Raw genomic sequence first — 19,780 nt, 5'->3', positions numbered from 1 at the left:
TGCCCGAGCCGGGGTCCTGCCGTGGCCCAGACCCGCAGAGAAGATGCGCCGATTTCTAGCCCTGATGGACACTCAGCTGTAGATGCTCGGGGCCCAGGTGGGGCTGCCGCTTCCCACCGCGGTGGCCTCTCAGCTTCCCCCGGCCTGGGCTCCGGCAGGCAGGACGTCCCCATCAGCTGGCCAGGCTTGTCTGTGCCCCATTTCTGGGGACACCTGCTTGCTCAGGGGTGACAGGGAAGATCCAAGTGAAAGCTTCTTGCCCAGCTTTGCAGTCGGGCAGGTGAGGGGAGGGGGAGACACCCAGAGAGGTGCCCGCGAGGACGACGGGCAGAGCCTGAAGGGCAAGGTGATGGGGGACCCTTGGGCGGGACCAGCAAAGGACACAGTGACTGGCCATCGAGCAGGGGGACTTGATTAAACCGATTAAACCGCTACCAGCCTGGCCTGATTCCTGCGGCAGCTCTGGGACCTGCAGGCGGGATCTTCATTAAGGCGATGAGCTCAGCCATGAGACTGGGTTCAGAAGGACCAGGACACCTGCAGAGACTGGACCTGAGAAACCCAGGTGAGTGCTGGGCTCACTCCTGCCGAAGAAGAAAGGAACTGGGGCCGTGACAGCCCGGAGCCACCTGCCATGCACAGCCGTCCCCTGGGACAGTGTCCTGGCCATGACAGTCCCACTTCCCACCAGGGGAAGGAAAGTGGCATTCAGACCGGAGGGCGTTCTCGGCCAGAAAAGAACGTCCATCAAAGAGACCTCTTTAAAAACCAAGCCTGGGAGCTCCCTGGTGGCTCAGTGGGTTAAGGATCCAGTGTTGCCACTGCTGGGCTGTGGGTTCGAGCCCTGGCCTGGGGACTTCTATTCGGGCAAACGTGTTCTCAAACTGGATGGTAGTGATAGTGGCACAACTCTGCACATATAAGAAAGACCACCCAGTGTGCTCGTCCAGAGGGTGGAAATCACGGCATGGGGATTGTTTCTCTTTAAGACTTTGTTAAGAATAGCCTTAGGCTCGCAGCAAAATTTAAAGGGAGAATACAGAGACCTATCACAGGTTCCCTGCCTCATACATGCACTGCCTCCCCAGGAAGGCTGCGCTGTCTAGTCTAGTCCAGTCCATCCCATTCCATTCTGTTGTTTCCTTAGTCGGGCTGCACCTGCAGCACATGGAAGTTCCCAGGCTAGGGGTCGAATCAGAGCTGCAGCTGCCGACTACACCACAGCCACAGCAGCGCGGGCCTGAGCTACATGTTCACCCTACACCACAGCTGACAGCAATGCTGGATACTTAGCCCACGGAGCGAGACCAGGGATCGAACCCACATCTTCCCAGACACAAGGTCAGGGTCTTAACCCCCCGACCCACAGCGGGAACTCCAAGGCTGTTTTTAAAGAAAAAAAGCACTTGAGTAGAGATTGTGAGTTTGGCTCCTGGCCTCCCCCTTAAAGCCTCACGTGCCACGCAGGGAGTGACACAAATTATCTGCTTTCCCAGTTATGTGTATACGAGACTATAGTCTATTAAGGGTGCAGCAGCACTATGTCTCAAAGCAACAGTGCACGGAGCTTCAGGAAACACTTTATCACTGGAGAACAGACCGCGGGTTGCCAAGGCGGCGGCGGGAGGGAGGGAGGGAATGGGAGCTTGGCGTTCGCTGATGCAGACTAATAGGTAGAGGCTGGATAGACGGTCAGGTCCTACTGTGCAGCACAGGGGACTCCACGCAGTCTCCTGGGAGAGACCCTACCAGAAAAGAATCTGAAAAAGCGTATGTACTCTTCTTCACAGTCTATGTACATAGAGCCTACATACTATTTCAGATTTTATATATACCTATACCTATAGAGATACGTCTATATTACGTGTCTACAGACATGTATACATTATGTGTGTGTACATGTGTATACATTATATGTAGGCATATATGATATATACATATGTATATATTATATGCATATATCTAAATATTTAAACATTGTGTGCATATATCTACACATGTATGCATTGTGTGCATATATCTACACATGTATGCATTGTGTGCATATATCTACCTACATATGTATGCATTGTGTGCATATATCTATCTGCACATGTATGCACTGTGTGCATATATCTATCTACATATGTATGCATTGTGTGCATATATCTATCTACATATGTATGCATTATATACATGAATACATAACCTGAATCACTTGACCGGACAGCAGAAATTAACAGAACATTGCAAATCAACTCTACTTCACCCTTTTAAAAGGGGGGAGAAAAGCAAACACTTGCTCCCTAAAGCAATGCTCGCCATCCTCTGAGGCGTCCACAAATTGTAGCAGGAACAGCAAAAATCACCCAGACCATAACCAATATAATAACAATTCAAAAGCTTCAACTCTAGTGAGAATCACCCAAATGTGACACAGAGACATGACAGGAGCAAACGCGGCTGGAGAAACGCCGCCAACAGACTTGCCCGATGCCAGGGGACCTGAAACCTTGGATTTTTGTGAAATACATGCCATGGGCAAAGGGCCAGCTGGGGACGCGTAGTAAGGCAGCTCCCGCCCAGGCATGGAAACCCAGGGAGAAGCAAAGCAAGAAAGCAGGCTTGGCAGAGCCACGCCAGGCTGGACGCAGACGCACGGCCAGCTGTCCCTGGCATCCCCCACCTCTGCCTCCCGGAGCCCCCACGCCCACCACACATACAGGGAGACAGCGGGACCCCAACTGCTCCCCCCTGCCTCCAAGTTCCAGGGGCTGGGAAACAGTGTTGGCTGTGTTCCTTACAAACAACCCTTCGTGTTTAAAAAAAATCTCTAACATCAGGCGTTCCTGTCGTGGCTCCATGCTTAACGAATCCGACGAGGAACCATGAGGTTGTAGGATCGATCCCTGGCCTCGCTCAGCGGGTGAAGGATCCGGCATTGCCATGAGCGGTGGTGTAGGTCGCAGACACAGCTGGGATCTGGCGTTGTGTGGCTGTGGTGTCGGCTGGCAGCTGTAGCTCTGACTCGACCCCTAGCCTGGGAACCTCCGCATGCCACGGGTGCAGCCCTAGAACAGACCAAAAAAAAAAAAACATCTGTAACATCAACGTAAGCACAACCGTGTAAGGTCTCCGAAGATGAAGCCTTTCAGGATGGAGGGTAACGTGAGAAAAAGAATGCACGTATATATGTATGACTGGACCACGGCTGTATGGACAAGTAGACACAGCGCTGTAAATGAATTATAATAAAGAGTTAATAAAAACCCCCACAAAAAACAACAAGGAAAAACCGACACAGGGAGCTTGTTCACAAAACAGACGCAAAGATTTTTGACACCAACCATACGGTTCCCAAGGGGAGGAGAAGGATGCCCTGGGAGCTGGGGACCGACACGTGCACACGACTCTATGCACACGGGGTGGGTAACAAGGACCCACCGTACAGCCCAGGGAACGCCACTCGATGCTGTGTGAGAACCTATTGGCGGAACGCACCTGAAAAGCAACGGATACGAGTCTGCCTAGAACTGAGCCACCTCGCTGCCCCTGGAAACTAACACAGCACCGTAAGGCAACTCGCCCCCAATAAACTTCTGAAAGCTGGGGTTCCCTTTGCGGCTCAGCGGTTAATGAACCCAACTAGGATCCATGAGGATGCAGGTTCAACCCCTGGCCTCCCTCAGTGGGTTAAGGATCCGGTGTTGCCTTGAGCTGTGGTGTAGGTCGCAGATGCAGCTCAGATCCCATGTTGCTGTGACTGTGGGGTAGGACAGCAGCTGTAGCTCCGATTCGACCCCTTGCCTCGCCTGGGTACCTCCATATGCCACAGGTGTGGCCCTAAAAAGAAAAAAAATTCTTAAATTAAAAAAAAAATCCAGGGGTTCCCATTGCAGCTCACTGGGTTAAGAACCTGACTAGTATCGGTGAGGATGCAGGTTCGATCCCTGGCCCTCCTCAGTGGGTTAAGGATCTGGCATTGCCATGAGCTGTGGTGTAGGTCGCAGATGTGGCTTGGATCTGGTGTGGCTGGGGCTGTGGTGTAGGTTGGCAGCTGCAGCTCCGATTCGACCTGGGAACCTCCATATGCCACAGGTGTGGCCATAAAAAGAAACACATAAATACAAATAGGTCCACACGGTTCCTGCTCTAGGCACTAGGACACCCCAAGGTGCACCTGTGCATCACCCCAAGGACACGTGTGCAAAGGGTTAAGGAAGGGCCACACGCCGCTGACCTCAGGACCCGAGCTGGGATTGAAGGAAAAAGAGAAGGCCAAGCTCCTTTTCTTCTGTTTTTCTTTTTCTTTAGGGCCACACCTGCGGCATAGGGAGGTTCCCAAGCTAGGGGTCAAATCAGAGCTGCAGCTGCCGGACTACACCGCAGCCACAGCCACGCAGGATCCTCAACCCGCCGAGCGAGGCCAGGGATGGGATCCTCGTCCGCGTGGATACCAGTCGGGTTCATTAACGGCTGAGCCACGATGGAAACTCCTGAAAGGATGAGATCCTCTCCTTGGCAAAATCCTCAACCTTGATTGATTGAACGTGGGCGCCAGCTGGGGGAGGGGCCCTCTGGAAGACCCCCCCACCCCACCCCCGAGGAAGGAAGTCGGGCTTCAGGCTTTTTAAACACTCCCTGGAGTTCCCGCTGAGGTGCAGTGGGTTAAGAATCGGACTGTAGCAGCCCAGGTCGCTGGGGAGGTGTGGGTTCAAGCCCCAGCCCTGCACAGTGGGTTAAAGAATCCAGTGTTGCTGCAGCTGCAGCCAAGCTTACAGTTGCGGCTTGGATTCAGTCTCTAGTCCATATGCCGAGGCTGTGGCCAGAAGACAAACAAACAAAAAAAAACCACTCCTGGGGTGAGTGACATGGAAGGAAGGTGGAAAATCACTGATTCAACACAATTCAGACGTTAGGTGAGAAACGGCTGCATCAATTCCAAAATGAACATTAAAAAAAAAAGTTAACAGCTCTGAAACTGAGATGTTGCACTGGGTTGAATAGTGTCACCTTAAATTTCCTGGAACTTCAGAATGAGAAGTCATTAGGAAACAGGGTCTTTGCAGGTGTGAGGAAGTGAGGGATCTGAGAGGAGGTCCTCCTGGATGAGGGGGGCCTCCATCCAGGGACAGTGTCCTCCTGAGAGACACAAGAGGACACACAGACACAGAGAAGAAGCCACGGGAAGACAGAGGCAGAGACGGGAGGGAGGCGGCCACCAGCCCAGGGCCATCTGGAGCCCCCAGAAGCTGGCAGAGGCAGGAAGGACCCTGCCCTGGAGCCTCTGGAGGGAGCGTGGCCCTGGGACCCTTTGACCTCAGACGTCTGGTCCCCAGGATGGGGGGGGGGGATTAGGGTCATTTATTCGGGCTGCCCAGGAAACCCACACAGCTTTCTTACCAGTTATGGTGAGTTGGGGTTGGTGGTGGATGGCGCCTGTTCCTTGCAGCAGGTAAGTCTGCTTCTCGCTGCGGGGCGTGGGGGTGGGAATTCTAAGGGTCGGAAGACCCTGAGCTGGTGTAGGGAAGGGGGGGAGCAGGGGGGAGCCCCCCGCCCCCGGCTGTGAGCCTGGGCTTGGACGAAGCAGGGCAGATGGGCGGGCGGGGGCCACGCCTTCCTCTGCTCCTCCCCGCGGCCCAGGGGACGCTGGGGAACTGCCGCCCGCTCTCGCCCAGGAACCAAAGCAGCCTTTGCAAGCTTTGCAGAGACCCAGCTGCAGGGACGGGTAACCTACAAGACCCCAAGGGGCCTTCCGGTCCCACCCCTACCCCGGCGTCGGCGGCAGCGCCTCCCTGAAACAGGCGGATAACAGAACCTGATGCCCGGGTCCCGAGTTGTTTTTCAAACGCTCAAAGCACCACCACGTGGGAGAAATGAATTACTGGTTGAATGACTTGAGCTCCGCAGCCCCCAGGACTCCAGGAGCCTAAGGATGGATGGAATTAACCCCTGTGACCCCGCCCCGTGAGCCCACCCCCAGCCAATCAGAGATCGGTGCACAAGCTCCTTTGGCACCCAGGCCGCCCCTCCCTCATCTGCCTTCGAGGATGCTTTGCTGAAACCCTCCGGGAGTTTGGTCTCTTAAACACCTGCTTCCTAGACGCCTTACTCGTTGGCGCCTGCAATGAAGCCCTTTCATTCTCCACAGGCTTCGCTGCGGGCGGGCGAGCTGACCTGGGTTTGGTTCAACAATGGGGCTACACCCAAGTGCCCCCTAAGCTCCCAGGGAAGGAGAAATCACACACATCTCAGGTCTTCCTTTGGGCGAAATGCACATGAGATAAAATGCCCCTTTTAAGCATTTCGGGCAAACAACTCCGAAGCTATTAGGGCATTTACAGTCTTGTGTAGCTGTTAGGTCTATCGAACATTCTGAGCCCGTAAAGAAGACCCTGTCCCCATGAACCATCAGCCCCAGCCCCCCACCCCTGCCCCCGGCCTCTGGTGCCACTCAGCTGCCTTCTGTCTGGAGGTTTGCCTGTTCTGGATGTTTCGTATCTATGGAGTCCCACACTCTGTGTCCTCCTGGTCTGGCTTCTCTCCCTGAGCATCGTGGGTTCAAGGTCCATCCATGTGGCAGCCTATGTCAGAGCTTCACTCCTTTTCATGGCTGCATAATACTCCGCCGTGTGGATGGATCCTATTCTGTGTATCTACCCACCCACCCACCCATCTGTCCACCCATCATCCATCCATCCAACCTCCATCCCCCCACCCACCCACCCACCATCCACTGTCCATCTAACAACCACCCGTCCATCCATGGACAGTTGGGCTGGTGCCCTTCATGGTCCCGGTAGACAAGACTCTTGAATGTTCCCGTGCACACCTCTCTTGGCCAATCGTATCCATTTCCGCTGGTGTCCAGTAGGAGGGGCCGTCTGGGCCCCAAGCTGGTTCTACGTTTCATATTTGAGAAGCTGCTCCACTGAGTCCCACAGCAGCTGCCCCAGGCCTCCTCCGGCGGGAACCATGATAAAACGGGGGTAGTTTTTATTTCCCGAAAGTGAGATTATGATCCCCGTCACGTGGAAAGAGGAACATGTGAATTGAGTGACTGCGAGTTCCCACGGTGGCTCAGAGGGTTAAGCACCTGACCGGCATCCATGAGGATGTGGGTCCCATCCCTGGCCTCGCTCAGTGGGTGAAGGATCCGGCGTCGCTGTGAGCTGTGGTGTAGGTCGCGGGCGTGGCTCCGACCCCACGTTGCTGTGGGATCGATTTCATCCCCTAGCCTGGGAACCTCCATGTGCTGCAGGTGTGGCCCTAAAAAGAATAGAAACAAAATGCTTCCCTCACTCCCGGGCCCTTGAATACAAGCCCGTTTCATCAGAACGAAGACCCACAGCTAATCCCTAACATCTGCGACTCCGCTCCTGCCTGCTACTTCCTGCCACGACCCTTCGAGAAAACAAGAGGATCGAAGAAAATGAAAGCACCATCGCCCCTTGGCACCGAGGTTCCAGGAGCCGCTGCTGGTGCGCAGATCTGCGCGTGCACGCCCCCAGTGTGTCAGGTCCCACCCGTCGTGAAAACCACTCCCATTGGGTCACGGTTCCGGCCGCTGGAGACGGTCTCCAGACCTGAGGGCCTGGGGGTGGCGGGGGAGCTTTGCCCAGTCTGGGGCTTGGGACTTGACCGGGGCTGTCGTGGGCCCTGGCACCCAGGCACCTGCACTCAGGACCCTGGGAGACGACAGGAGGTGAGCCGCCGTCAGGAGGGCGGGGTGGGCGTGGAGCCGGGAGACTGGACCACCCTCCTCACCTCCGCCGTCTTTGCGCCTGCGAACCCTCCGTCCAGCTGGCTCCTAGGAGGAGGTTCCACCTGCGGGGGCACAGCGGCTCATTTATCTGGTTTCACGATCCTGCTGGAGGAGTTCCCCTAACGAACCCGAGTTGTATCCATGAGGAGGCAGGTTCCATCCCCGGCCTCACACAGTGGGTGAAGGACCTGGCGTTGCCGGGAGCTGTGGTGGTCGCCGGTGTGGCTCGGATCCTGCGTTGCTGTGGCTGTGGCGCAGGCCGGCAGCGACAGCTCCAATGCAAGCCCTAGCCCGAGACCCTGCATATGCCACGGCTGCGGCCCTGAAAAGCCAAAAAAGAAAGAAAAAAAAAGCATTGTTGGCGTTCCCCGGTGGCTCAGTGGGTTAAGGACCTGGCGTTGTTGCTGTTGTGGCTCAGGTGGCTGCAGTGGCATGGGTTTGATCGCTGGCCTGGGAACTTCCTCATGCTAAGCATGGAGCCAAAAAAAAAAGCACGTATGTTCAAGTCCTGCAGCCCGGCTCCTGTTTCCACATGCATGGATAATACACAGGGTACTCGGGCTGCGGTTGGTGGAAGCCGAACCAGGGCATGTGGGTCCCGGATGCCGTAACCCTCAGTGACAGAGAGAAGTGTCTTAAGCCTGAGACAATGTGTCCAAAGACGCCACTCGAGTCCGTGCCTCGGCCTCACGGATGGAGGGGTTCGGAGAAACAGTTCAAACCCAGGTTCCCAAATCCTCATTCTTTCGTATCTTTAATTTTTTTTTTTTTTTATGGCGACAGCTGCAGCATATGGAAGTCCCTGGGGCAGGGGTCGACTTGGAGCTGCAGCTGCCAGCCTACACCACAGCCATGGAGATACCAGATCCCTAACCCACTGAGTGAAGCCAGTGCTTGAACCCACATCCTCATGGATATACGACTTGGGCTTGTTACCTCTGAGCCACAGTGGGGACCCCCTGAATCCTCAGTGTTAATGGCGTGGCCTCTAAAAGTCTGTCCCGTTACAGGAAAGCACTGTTGTCCTCTCCTCTGCAGAGCCTAGCCTGCCGACAGGGCGTAACTGTGCCAAAACCCTCTCTCTCCCCGACACGCTCAGACACTGGGTGTGTGTGTCTAAGGAGGCACATACACATCACCCACGCCTCTTTCCATCCAGTCCCTTCCTCCCCGTTTACCCCGAACAGACTTCAGGACAAGGAAAAAATGGTCCAGGTCACGAAAGGCGTCGTCAAACTCTGACCTTGAGGATGGCTAAGCCATGAGGTCCTGCCGTCCAGCACAGGGACCTCGCTGCAGCCTCCTGGGATAGACCCGGGTGGAAGATCAAAAAGGGAAGGTATGTATGCGTGTGCCTGGGTCATTTCGCTGGACGGCAGATGTTGGCACAACCCTGTACCTCAACGGTACACTTAAAAGAAAAGGAAGGGCACAGCTGAGGACCGAAGGCGTCCCTTCTCCCGGGAGCCATGACCGTCCTTCCCCTGCAGGCACCTTGCACAGCAGCAACCACCACAGGCAGGAGGGAGGGACCTCAAGGAGATGCACCTGCCGCTACCACGGGAGCTCTCGATGCCACCCCCTCTCAGAAACGGACAGCTCGGTAGGTGCAGCCCCCGCTGGTTCGGCAGACAGCCCCCTCTTGCCTTCTGCCCCTAGCTGTGCGGTCTGAGAGGTGGACTGCGTAGGACCACGCGGGGCGTGATTACAATTCGGCTTCCTGAATCCCGTGCACACGCTGACCTCCCGACTTCAGACCTGTCCTCCACCCCCCCCCCCCCGGGCTTTGTCCTCAGGCCTGCATTTGCTCCTTTGAGATCCCCAGGCTTGGGGGGCGTCTCGTCCACAGCCCAGACACCCAGAGCGACGCTCGAGCCCTGGACGTTCTCAGAGCTGCTGATGGAGCCAAACAGGTTCGGCGGCTCCCTGCAGGGGGCCCCAAGGAGGCCTCTCGGGACCTCTCCAACCACGGGGCATCCGATCTCGCCCTGCACCCACAGCTCAGCGGGTGACCTAGGAGACAAACCCCAGTGCACAGAAGGGGAACAGAGTCCGTTGTGCCCACCGGATGTGCCCCCCCTCTGCAGGTGCTCAGACCCGGGTTTGACTCAAACACAGACGGGAGGTGGGCTCACCACAGCCCCGGTCCCACACTGACCTGCTGCCTCGGCTCAAGGTGGGAAGGGAACCTTTTCAATTCCCTTTTTTTTTTTTTCCTTCTATGGCTGCCCGCAGCATAGAGTTCCCAGGTCGGGATCACTTCCCAGCGGGAGCTGTGACCTACGCGGCAGCTGTACCAACACCAGATCCTTAACCCACTGTGCCGGGCCGGGGGTCGAACCCGTGTCCTGGCACTACAGGTGCCCCCGATCCGCTTGTGCCACAGCCGGAACTCGTGACTACTCTTTTGAAATGGCACCAGCTTTAAAGACGGCTTCTGTGAACCCGTTAGATGTTCTTTCTCTGTAAACAAACCGCAGGCCGTGGTTGCCGACGGCCCTGGCTCTCTTCCCAGGGGGCTGTTTTTACAAAAGTCACAGCATGAGAAACGTCGCTTTAGAAATCAGTGTGCAAAGATTTCCATCCATTTCCAACCCGGAAATCAGGCCCAGCTTGATGACAGAGCCCAGGGAACTTAAACACCACCCAGAAACCACAGAAGCACGGGAAACGTCAGCTTATTGGAAAAAAGACTTTATTTCACCATAAAAAGGCAAGCTGGGATAAACAGCGTCCTCCCCACGTGGACCTTACAGCTAGTGTGAACTTCACCCGGAGAAGCAGACCTTGTAAAAGATAACAAGTTTGCAGCCTTACATCTGTTTGAAACGTTCCAAGTAAAAATAACTTAGCAAAACAGCTTCTTAAAAAACCACACAGGCTCACCTGGACTAGAAACCAAAGCTAACTGCCCCCACCTTCCTTTTCCACGGACTCGCTCGGGTGTGGAAAACGTGAACGTCTCCGACAGCAAGGAGCACTCGCGCGCCCGCCCGCCCGCGCCCCTGACCAGACCGCGAGGCAGAGCTGCCGCCTTGCAGGACTCGCGGCTTCCCGGCCCAGAGGTCACCACAGCGCTTCCGGCTCCCAGCAAACTTGGTGCCCAGCCCGCTCAAGTGACACACAAGGGAGAAAGGCAACCCCCAACAGGCGTCCTGGGCGGGGCTTCCTCCTTCGGGTGCCGTGTGGGGAGGCGGCCCCCACGCGGGCCCACGCGGCCGCGGTGATGGAGGGACCGTGAGCGCAGCCGCGGGAAGTCGGTACCAGGGGCGAGCGCAGAGGCGCGGGCTTTTCTGCGCTGCCCGCCCGCCGTGCCCGGTGGGTCTGCGGTCCGCACGGCGCCGGCCCGCGCCTCGTTCCTGATTCCGAGGACTGGCGACGTTAAAGCTATCGGAGTTTTAAGGGAAACTAAAGCTCGGGGCTGTCGACGCCTCTGACCGCGGCGGCGGCGGCGGGTCTGGAGGAAAGGAGCCTGGCCGCTGCCGGTCGCCCGGTGGCTCCCTGGGTGTGCTGGGTGGGGACGAGCAGAGCAGCAGCAGCTCGACGCCGCTCCCTGGGTCCCGGGCCTCCCGGAGGGCGGCGGCCTGGGCCCGCCCTGCATTACCTGTTCCAGGCGCTGCGGTGCTGGCTGGGGGACCCGGAGCGCGACCTCTCGGTGCGGCGGTGGCGGCTGCGCTTTCGGCTGGAGCTGCCCCTGCGGTCCCGGCTGCGCTCCCGCCGGCCGTGCCGGTCTCTGCTGTGGGACCTGCGCGAGCGGCCCCGCTCGGAGCTGGCGCTGCGCCGGTGCGGGCTGCCGTCCTGGTGCGAGCGCTTCTTGTGCGGCCGCCGCTCCTTCCGCGGCCGGCCGTCCTCCCGGCTGGCGGCGCGCCGCGTCCGGCTCCTGGCCCGCGCCTGCCGGTCGTCGCCGCTGCGCTCCGCGCTGGCCCGGCCCCGGCCGCCGCTGGGCTCGCGGTTGCACTTGTCCTGCTCGGAGCGGACGTCCTTCCGGGGCGCGCTCTGGTCGCAGGCGGCGGGCACCGCCCGAGGCTGCTGGCTGTTGTCGGGGATGCAGGCCAGGACGCCGGGGCACCTCTTCTCGGGAGGGCCGTCGTCGGGGGCCGCCAGGCGAGGATGCTGGCTCTCCGTGCCCAAGGCCTCCTCCACGACGCTCCCGTTCACGTTCTGGGGGCCACCTTCGGCCGCCGGCTGGGGCGGGGTCTCCCTGGGGGCGCCGGGCGCTGGGCCGGCGGGGGGCTGCAGTGCAGCGGCACCTGCGCCCACGCAGCCGGCCGACACCGTGTGCAGCATGGCCAGCACGGGCTGCAGCAGGGCCGCGCGCGAGACACCCGGCTCGTCGGGGCCGCGGGGGTCGTCGGCCTTCTTGCCCAGCAGGATGCTGAGCAGGCGCTGGCGCAGCTCCCGCTCCTTGCGCTGCAGCCCCAGGGCGCGCTCCTTCTCCTCCTCCACGCGCCGCAGCTCTGCCTCCTGCAGCCGCCGCCGTTCTTCCAGCTGCTGCAGCCGCTGCGTCTCCGCCTTCTGCTCCTGCTGCTGCAGCTTCAGCGCCTACAGACAGAGGGGACGCTGAGCGGGGCTTCTGAGCCCTCCGGGACGCCCACGCCGCAAGGGGAATGCAGGTCACTGTGGCTCTGATCACACCCTGCACCCACAGGGCCTGGGGGCGGCCTGGCTGGAGGCCCGCCGCCCACCGCGACCACACCCGAGGCCCGCGAGCCTCAGCGCAAGGAAACCCCTGGCAAAGTGAGCCGAACGGCCACCACGGGGCAGGCCTTTCAGACGGGCCGAGTCCCCGCAGGCCACACAGACAGCAGACGGGGCCTGCTGCCGGGGGCAAGGTCGCCGGGAAGGGAGCTGAGATCCCCTGCGGACGCAGGCGGCCCAGGCCTGCAGGGGCGGCGGGGCGCGGCCTGGCCGGTCTTCAATATTCACCATGAAACAAGAACGAGCTGCTGCATGTCTCAGCGCGCCCGCCACGCTCCTTCCCGGGGGCTGATCACAACTGGAATCACACAACAGGTTAGGGTCGTCCCGCGCCCACCTCCCGGGGCACGCGGCCGGCCTGAGCACCAGGAGTGCGGGGCCAGGTCCGTCCGCGCGCCCCCGGCCGGGCGCGCAGGAGTTACCGCTCGGGCCTTCGGGAGGAGCGGGTGGGAGGAACCAGGAGAGTGGTCCGCACAGCAGCGCTGAGACCTGCCCGGCTCGCGGCCGTGGAGGAAAGGCGCGCGCGGCCAGGCCCTGGCCTCCCGGGGCTAGCGCGGCCGCGGCCCCTGGACCAGGCTCAGCCTGTTCTCCCGCGGGGGTACCTGGCGGAGCCCTAGCTGAAGCCGGAGTGGGAGGAGCCCCGGGGAGGGCGTCGCTCTGCGGGCCCCGCCCCTCCCAGCCTCCTAGCGGAGACTGGAGGAGACCTTCCGCTCGCAGAGACTGAGAGCATGCAGGACGCAGCAGATGCAGGAAGAGAGGGCGGAGGCTGCATGGGTCTCAGGTCCGCGGACGCGGCGCCGCTCCCTCCCGCCTCCAGGCTGTGCTGCAGCAGCCAGCGGGGGTGGGAGCCCCGCAGGAGCGCCGAGGAGGTACCTTGGCGCGGCTCAGCAGCTCCGCGATGAGCCGGATGGACTGCAGGTTGCGCTGGGCCAGCAGCAGCTTGCGCTCCTCCAGCCGGATCTTCTCCTGCAGCTTCCGCTGCTCCTCGGCCTGCAGCTTCTCCAGCTTCTTCTGGCTGCGCCGCAGCTCGCGGTCTCTCTGCTTCTGCTCACGCCGGCGCAGCTTCTCCTCCCGCTTCCGCTCCCGCTCCTGCTCCTCCAGCTCCTTCTGCTTCCTGTGCGGGACGCAGGCACCAGGGCCTCAGCGGAGCCGGCGGGGACGCCGCGGGAAAGACGACGTCGCAGCGTCTCACCCCCACGTCCAAGTCCAAGGACGTTAAGGAGCGCAGAGGCGCATGGGGGCGGGGCGGGGGCCATCGCCTTGCGGGGCAGAGTCTGGCTAAGTGCGAGCCCAGCCCGGACTCCATGGGGAGGGGGTACAAGACATTGGAAAATGCAGCTTGGAACAAGGCCCACCCCCGCTGGTGGGCCGCACCTGCACAGGACACGCTGCCTGCCCCACACAGCCCAGCCGCCCAGTGGAGTGGCTGCAGAGGACACAAACGAGTTTCAGGGGCGGGGGCGCCCCTGCCCCAGATGTTCCCACCGGGGACCGTGCCCACAGGAAGGCTCTGCCAGCACGGAGCCAATGGCACGACCCTGCCGCGGGATGCTGTAGAACAGGCAGACCACGGTAACAGACACCCGACCCGCTTTGCTGGGGCCCGTCCCTAAAGAAGGGGGAGCGGTCCTGACAGCAGGACAGCTCACACCACCTGGGGACACCCTGCGAGGTCACCACGGGCACTACCTGCAGGCAATGACTGTGCCACACGCTTACACACCACACACACCGGCTTGGACCCTACCATCCTTTCTGGGGGGGGGTCCCCCAGATGAGGATCGAAGGCCATCAGGATGGCTGGAGACCCCAGGGAAGGTGTGGAAGACCAAGGGGCGTCACACTGTACGCCTGCCTCCCGAGTGCTGGGGCTTTTGACTTCTCCAGGAACCTGCAGGGCGGGGTGGGGGCGGAGGGGCAGAGCCCCCGGCTGCTCAGGGCAGGATGCCACCTGGGGGAGCCCTCTGAGGCCATGGGGGCACACGGCTGCCAGGGGTGCTGGAGCCCCGGAACCAGCCAAGCCCCCACACAGAGGGAAAGGCCGGCCCAGGCTCACGTGGGAAGCAATGAGGGTGACAGCAGCCAGAAGGCCACATCTCTGATGGTCCCTGGCACCAGGGGTCCCCTAAGAGCCCCAGAGCGCCCACGGCTCTAAACTGTGGCTAAAGGCCAAGTCCAGGAGCCTGACTGCGGATCCAGACTGAGCCCGAACACCCAGCACCTCACCCGTGACAGAGGACAGACCCGGAGGCTCCCCAGGCCTGCCCGGCTCCGCCTCGCGGCCCTGCCACCTCTCGGCCAGTGTCATCCCAGGCGGCAGCAGAGGCCACGCCACCAGCTGTGAATCCGTGTCCTCAGCACACCTCGGGGACCCATCTGACCCTCTGTCCTCAAAGACCACTCTCGGCCCAATTCCCTGCCCTCGTTTCTCCACCAAGCTCGAGGGAAGTGTCTTTAACGGGACCTCAGAGCTGCTTCTGGAAACGCCGTGGGGCGTGTGGCGGGCTCACGACGCCGACAGCACAAACTGCCACAACCCGAACCTCGACGACGCCCTGATGAAGGAGACGGAAACGCCGAGGGGTAACGTCTGCGATTCCTGGCCTGCGATCAAGGGCCATCTTGGGGACGCGAGGACAAGGCCCGTTGGGGACCCGAGCTGGGGGGCCTGGACGTCCCTGAGCCTCGCCCAGGTCGAGATGCAAACAGCCCTGTGAGCGCCGCCGCCACCGCCGGAGGACAGCCACGCGGCACGCACACCCTCGGCTGGCCCCACGCCAGCCTCCCTGCGGGCTCCCGATCCCCGGCCGGAGCCTCCCCGGCCAGCAGGCCGACCCCCTGGGGACGTCCACCGGCTGCGTCAGGAGCAGCAGCACGGGCTGGACCCTGACCCTGGTTTCCCCACCAACTGCAAGGACACCTCGGCACCTGTTCCTGCCGGCGGGGAGAAGGGAAAACAAACAGGAAGCTGACAGCCCCGCGAGTGAAGTCGGCTCAGCCAAGAGGTAAGTGGAGAGGCTGATAGGGAAGGAATCGGCCACAAAAGTCCTAAATCGGCCAGACAGAAGCCCTGCCCGTGACACCTTGACACCCACCCACCCCCACCCCCACGCCAAGAAGCACCCAGGGCACAGCAGCCGTGACGGGACAAGGACGACTGTTCCTTATCTCCTGGAGCCCAGGGAGTCTCGCTGGGCAGACGTGTTTACAACCCAGATACACCGCCCGGCCAGGGAGACACGGGACCTGACGCTGCCTGTGAACCGCAGTCCCCCCGAAGGCCCTGAAAGACACTTGCTTCGAGCCCGCCCGTGCCGCAGGGCCTCTACTGCTCTTTGGGACGGCAGCTTCGGCCCAAACACAACCCCTGCAAAGCAGCCAAGGCTCTGCCAGTCTCTGCAGGAGCCCTGCTCAGCCCTGGGCGGCTCGGAGGGAGGCCGGGGCCAGGCAACCGGGCGGAGGCCGCCGCCCACGCAGAGGGGTCCGGCTCACCCGGCCAGCGCCTACCTCTCCTCGGCCCTCTGCCTCTCCTCCGCCTCCTTCTCCCGGCGCTTCTGCTCCTCCCGCTGCTGCTCCAGCTCCTGAAGTTTCTGCCGCTCCAGCTGCCGCTTCTTGATGGAGGCATCGCTCAGGTGTTTGGTGGAATCGAAAGAAACCTGTAGGGAAGGGCGCAGGGTGGAATGACCTGGAGGGCTCCTTCCGCACACGAGGTGGATGCCCCCTGACTCATTTCGGAGAGGGGGCTCCCGGGCCCCCCCGCACACACCTGAGTGAAGGTGCGCGTGGGCCTGACGCCCCAAGCTGAGCTCCTCCCAGACTCAGGCTGGGAACTCGGACGCCAAGGGCCTTCAGCAGGAGAAAAGAGCTAAGCGAGGGGGCCCACCAGCCCCCCGGCCACCTGCCGCCTCGCACACACCAGACCCCCCACTCCCCTGCGAGGCCAGCTGCCCTGTGGTCGCAAAGCCAGCACGAGTCAGTCCCCACTTGGCTGATGGTCAGAGAAGCCAGGGTCTCGTTTCAAGGGACGTCTGGGAGGGAGGCAGGCCGTGCAGCCGGCCCGGCCGGGGCTCCTTTCCGAGCATGCGCAGCGGTCACCCCCTCGCCCCCGTGGAACAATCAGCTCCCCAACTCTCTCGAAACACAGAATCGTTTTCTTTTCTTTTCAGGCCACACCATCGGCACGTGGAAGTTCCCAGCGAGGGGAGGCATCAGAGCCGCAACTGCAGGTCTACACCACAGCGACACCGGATCTGAGCTGAACCTGCGACCCACACCGCAGCTCGTGGCAATGTCGGATCCTTAACCCACGGAGCGTGGCCAGGGATCGAACCCAAAGCCCCCCGGTGCTAGTCAGGTCCTTAACCCGCTGAGCCACAACGGGAACTCCGAGGCACGGGTTTTATAAAAGAAAGCCGGGGGCCGCTTTTCAATGTCGGTGCCCGAGGCTCCACGGCCCGGGCGGCCGCAGGGCTCCAACACCGCCCCCCCGCCCCCCGCCGCGCGGGCCCGGGCGGCTCACCTTGATGTTGCAGGCCACGGCCTTGCCGTCCTCGCCCTTGTACATGAGCTTCATGCCGCGCAGGGCGCTCATGGCCTGGATGAAGCCCACGTACTCGCGGTACTGCACGTAGGCCTCGAAGTTCAGGTGGCCCCCGAAGCTGAAGGTGTGGAAGTTGCGGCCCGTCATCTCCTCGCGGTAGGGGTCCAGCATGGGGATGTCCACGTTGCGGATCTCCCCGAAGCGCTCGAACACCCTGACCAGCACCTCCTCGCTGGGCTTCTCGGAGCCCGACTCCTTCAGCGCGAACCACTTGCAGGGCAGCCCCTCCAGGTGGATGGTGTCGGGCCGCTCCCCGGGCAGCGTCTCGTTCATGTCCTTGGCGTCTCGGAAGAAGGAGTCCCAGTCGTGGCGGGTGGGGAAGTCGATCTTGAACTCGGCCGCGCGCACCTTGAGGATGTCGGAGAAGCCGCTGAGCTTGATGGTCTTGCCGTCCAGGCAGGCCAGGAAGGCCTTGACCAGGCTCTTGTTCTCCACCTCGCCCTCGAAGCGGATGAAGTCCATGGTGCTCTTGGAGATGCGCAGCGTGGAGAACTGGTGGTTGTGCACCATGCCCTTCAGCCGCTCCATCACCTCCCAGTTGGAGATGGACTTGCCCGGCTGCTTCAGCTGCGGCAGCGCCACGCTGATGGTCATCTTGGTGATGGGCTTCAGGTACAGGCCGTAGGTTGGGCACAGCTCCACCGCCTCAGACGTGTCGTGGACGATGGTGGCCGCGGCCATAGCCGGGACCTTGGGCCTGAAACACACACACACACACACATGCGCGCGCGGTCAGAGCTGGGCACCGGGACGAGGGTCCCCAGGCTGGCCGGTGAGGCCGCAGGCCCTGAGATGTTGGTGCTTTCAATCAAAGGGCTGCGCAGCGGGGTCCCCGCCCTCGGTGTATGGGGGGCAGGCCAACTCCACCCACCACTTCCACCGCTGGGGAAGGGACGGCCCAGAACAGGCATCTGGGAGGCTGTGCGGCGGGGGGTGGCCTTGTGTTTCCACTGAAGAAGAAACAGGAAGGAAGTTTCAGACTAGAGAAAAACAGCCGACAGCCATCGACTTCAGTCTCCCCACTGTGGGCAGACGCGCCCTCGCTGTGCCCGGCCGGGGGTGGGAGTCGCCTGCACCCTCCCCCCCTCACACCTTCCTCCCCAGGCTCTGCCCAACTGGTCTGACCAGTGGCTCCTTCCAGAAAGCCAGGCACCAGTGGCGAGCCTGACCCACGGGAACCAAACAGCACAGGTGGTCACCTGGCATCCGCCCGCCCACCAGTTAGCTCTCAGAGGCCCCCTGGGAGGGGAGGGGAGGGGAAGAGCAGCTGGAGGAAGAGCCACCTGGGGCCGGCCGGGGCACTGCGAAGGGCTGGAACCTGAGACGAGCGTCCCCTGCCTCACAAGACCCCAAGGGCTACAGGGAGGGCCGGACAGGGGGCAACCCCCGCTGCCTCCTGGGAACGCTGCTCACTGGCTGCCCCTGGGCCCTGAGCATGACCCCCAGCCCCTCGCTGCCCCCCTGTACGGTTCTCATTACCTCCACCCCCAGCCCCCGCGACCCTCTCCCCCGCTGCCTCCTGTCACCACGGCACCCACCCCCGACAGCCCCATTAACCTCGGTGCCCCCAGCGTCCGCACGTCGCCCCCCCTCTGACGCGGCCCCCAGTCCCTGAGTACCCGTGGTTTCCCGAGAACGCCCATCGCCCCCCGCCGCCTCTGGCTCCTCTCCCAGCCTCGGTGTCCTCGCCCGCGAGCCTCCCGCAGACCTTGGCCCTCGGTCCCCCGTCCCCCCGGCAGCCCGTCCCCGGCTCCTCAGACCCGGGCCCTCAATAATCCAGCCCCGGGTCGCCCGCAGACTCCGGCCCTCGGTACTCCGGCCCCCGGGTCGCCGTCATGAGGCTCCCCACCCCCGACCCCCGGGTCCCCTGGCCCCGGGCGCCCTCCCCGAGACCCCCAGCGGACTCCGGCCCTCGAGACACCGGCCTCCGGCCCCGCCCCCGAGACCCTCGCCCCCGCCCGGCCCGGCTCGCGGGAGGGGGCGGCTGCGGGCGGCGCTCACCGGCGCGGGGCTCCGCCTGCGTCCCAGGCCGCCGCCGCCCTGGCCCCAGCTCTCCGCGGGTCCCCGAGGACCCCGGCAGGCACGGCCTCCCCGCGCGGCGCCTTCCCCGTCCGCCGGAGGCGCCCCCGACGCGACCCGCTGCCGCCGCCGCCCGCCCCTGTGACGCATTTCCGCTTCCGGCGCCCGAGCCCGCGGATGCGGCCGCGCGGCGGCTTCGGGTTTCTCCTCCCGGCCCTGTCCCCGCCCACAGAGGCGGGACTTCCGGGGCCGCGGTGAGCGGGCCTCGCCGACCCCGGGCTTTGCACTGCGCGTGCGCAAGCCCGCCCTGCCCCCACCTCGCTGCCTGAGTTCTGGTCCCGCGAAGGTCTCCCTGGGGTCGGAAGGCGAAGCGGTCCGGCTTAGGGCCGAGGCCGGGTGTTTGGGCCTCAATTGTTAATACAATTATGCATCCCACATCATATGCCAATATAATTTAATTATAAGCTAGGTACGCACTTATTTACTTATTATAGGTATTGAGTTGTATAACACCGTTACACGTGTAATTGCATTCAGTATATACTATTCACGTGAATGTATAGTAGTTTTGCATTTTACATTTTTTACAGTTTAATATTTACTTTTTCGTAATGCTTATCTTAATATTTGGAAATAAGACTAGGTATTATGTTATTTTTATACATTCCGTAATACATTTTATATGTTTATTATTTTAAAGTAAATGTTAAATGGTGTTG

General features: G+C 61.3%; 2 protein-coding genes across 2 annotated transcripts in view; both read right to left on the bottom strand.

The window, feature by feature from the left end:
• Window positions 1-5,994, bottom strand: part of LOC110258194 (acetylserotonin O-methyltransferase-like) — a 34,465-nt gene extending 28,471 nt beyond the window's left edge. Inside the window, exon 1 of the mRNA XM_021081386.1 lies at window positions 5,383-5,994. The gene's annotated coding sequence lies outside the window, so the exon portion shown is untranslated. The remainder of the gene's footprint in view (window positions 1-5,382) is intronic.
• Window positions 5,995-10,422: 4,428 nt separating this feature from the next.
• Window positions 10,423-19,199, bottom strand: AKAP17A (A-kinase anchoring protein 17A). Its single transcript, XM_021081363.1, has 5 exons — window positions 19,044-19,199; window positions 16,962-17,739; window positions 15,950-16,098; window positions 13,316-13,556; window positions 10,423-12,286 (listed from the first exon to the last, which is right to left on the bottom strand). Exons 2-5 carry the CDS (start codon window positions 17,721-17,723, stop codon window positions 11,345-11,347), a joined length of 2,094 nt encoding a protein of 697 aa, XP_020937022.1. The 5' UTR covers window positions 17,724-17,739; window positions 19,044-19,199; the 3' UTR covers window positions 10,423-11,344.
• Between the last annotated feature and the right edge of the window lie 581 nt (window positions 19,200-19,780).

This window comes from Sus scrofa, unplaced genomic scaffold (assembly GCF_000003025.6).
Source record: "Sus scrofa isolate TJ Tabasco breed Duroc unplaced genomic scaffold, Sscrofa11.1 Contig1537, whole genome shotgun sequence".
Lineage (NCBI taxonomy): Eukaryota > Metazoa > Chordata > Mammalia > Artiodactyla > Suidae > Sus > Sus scrofa.
This window is presented reverse-complemented; position numbering and strand designations above follow the sequence as displayed.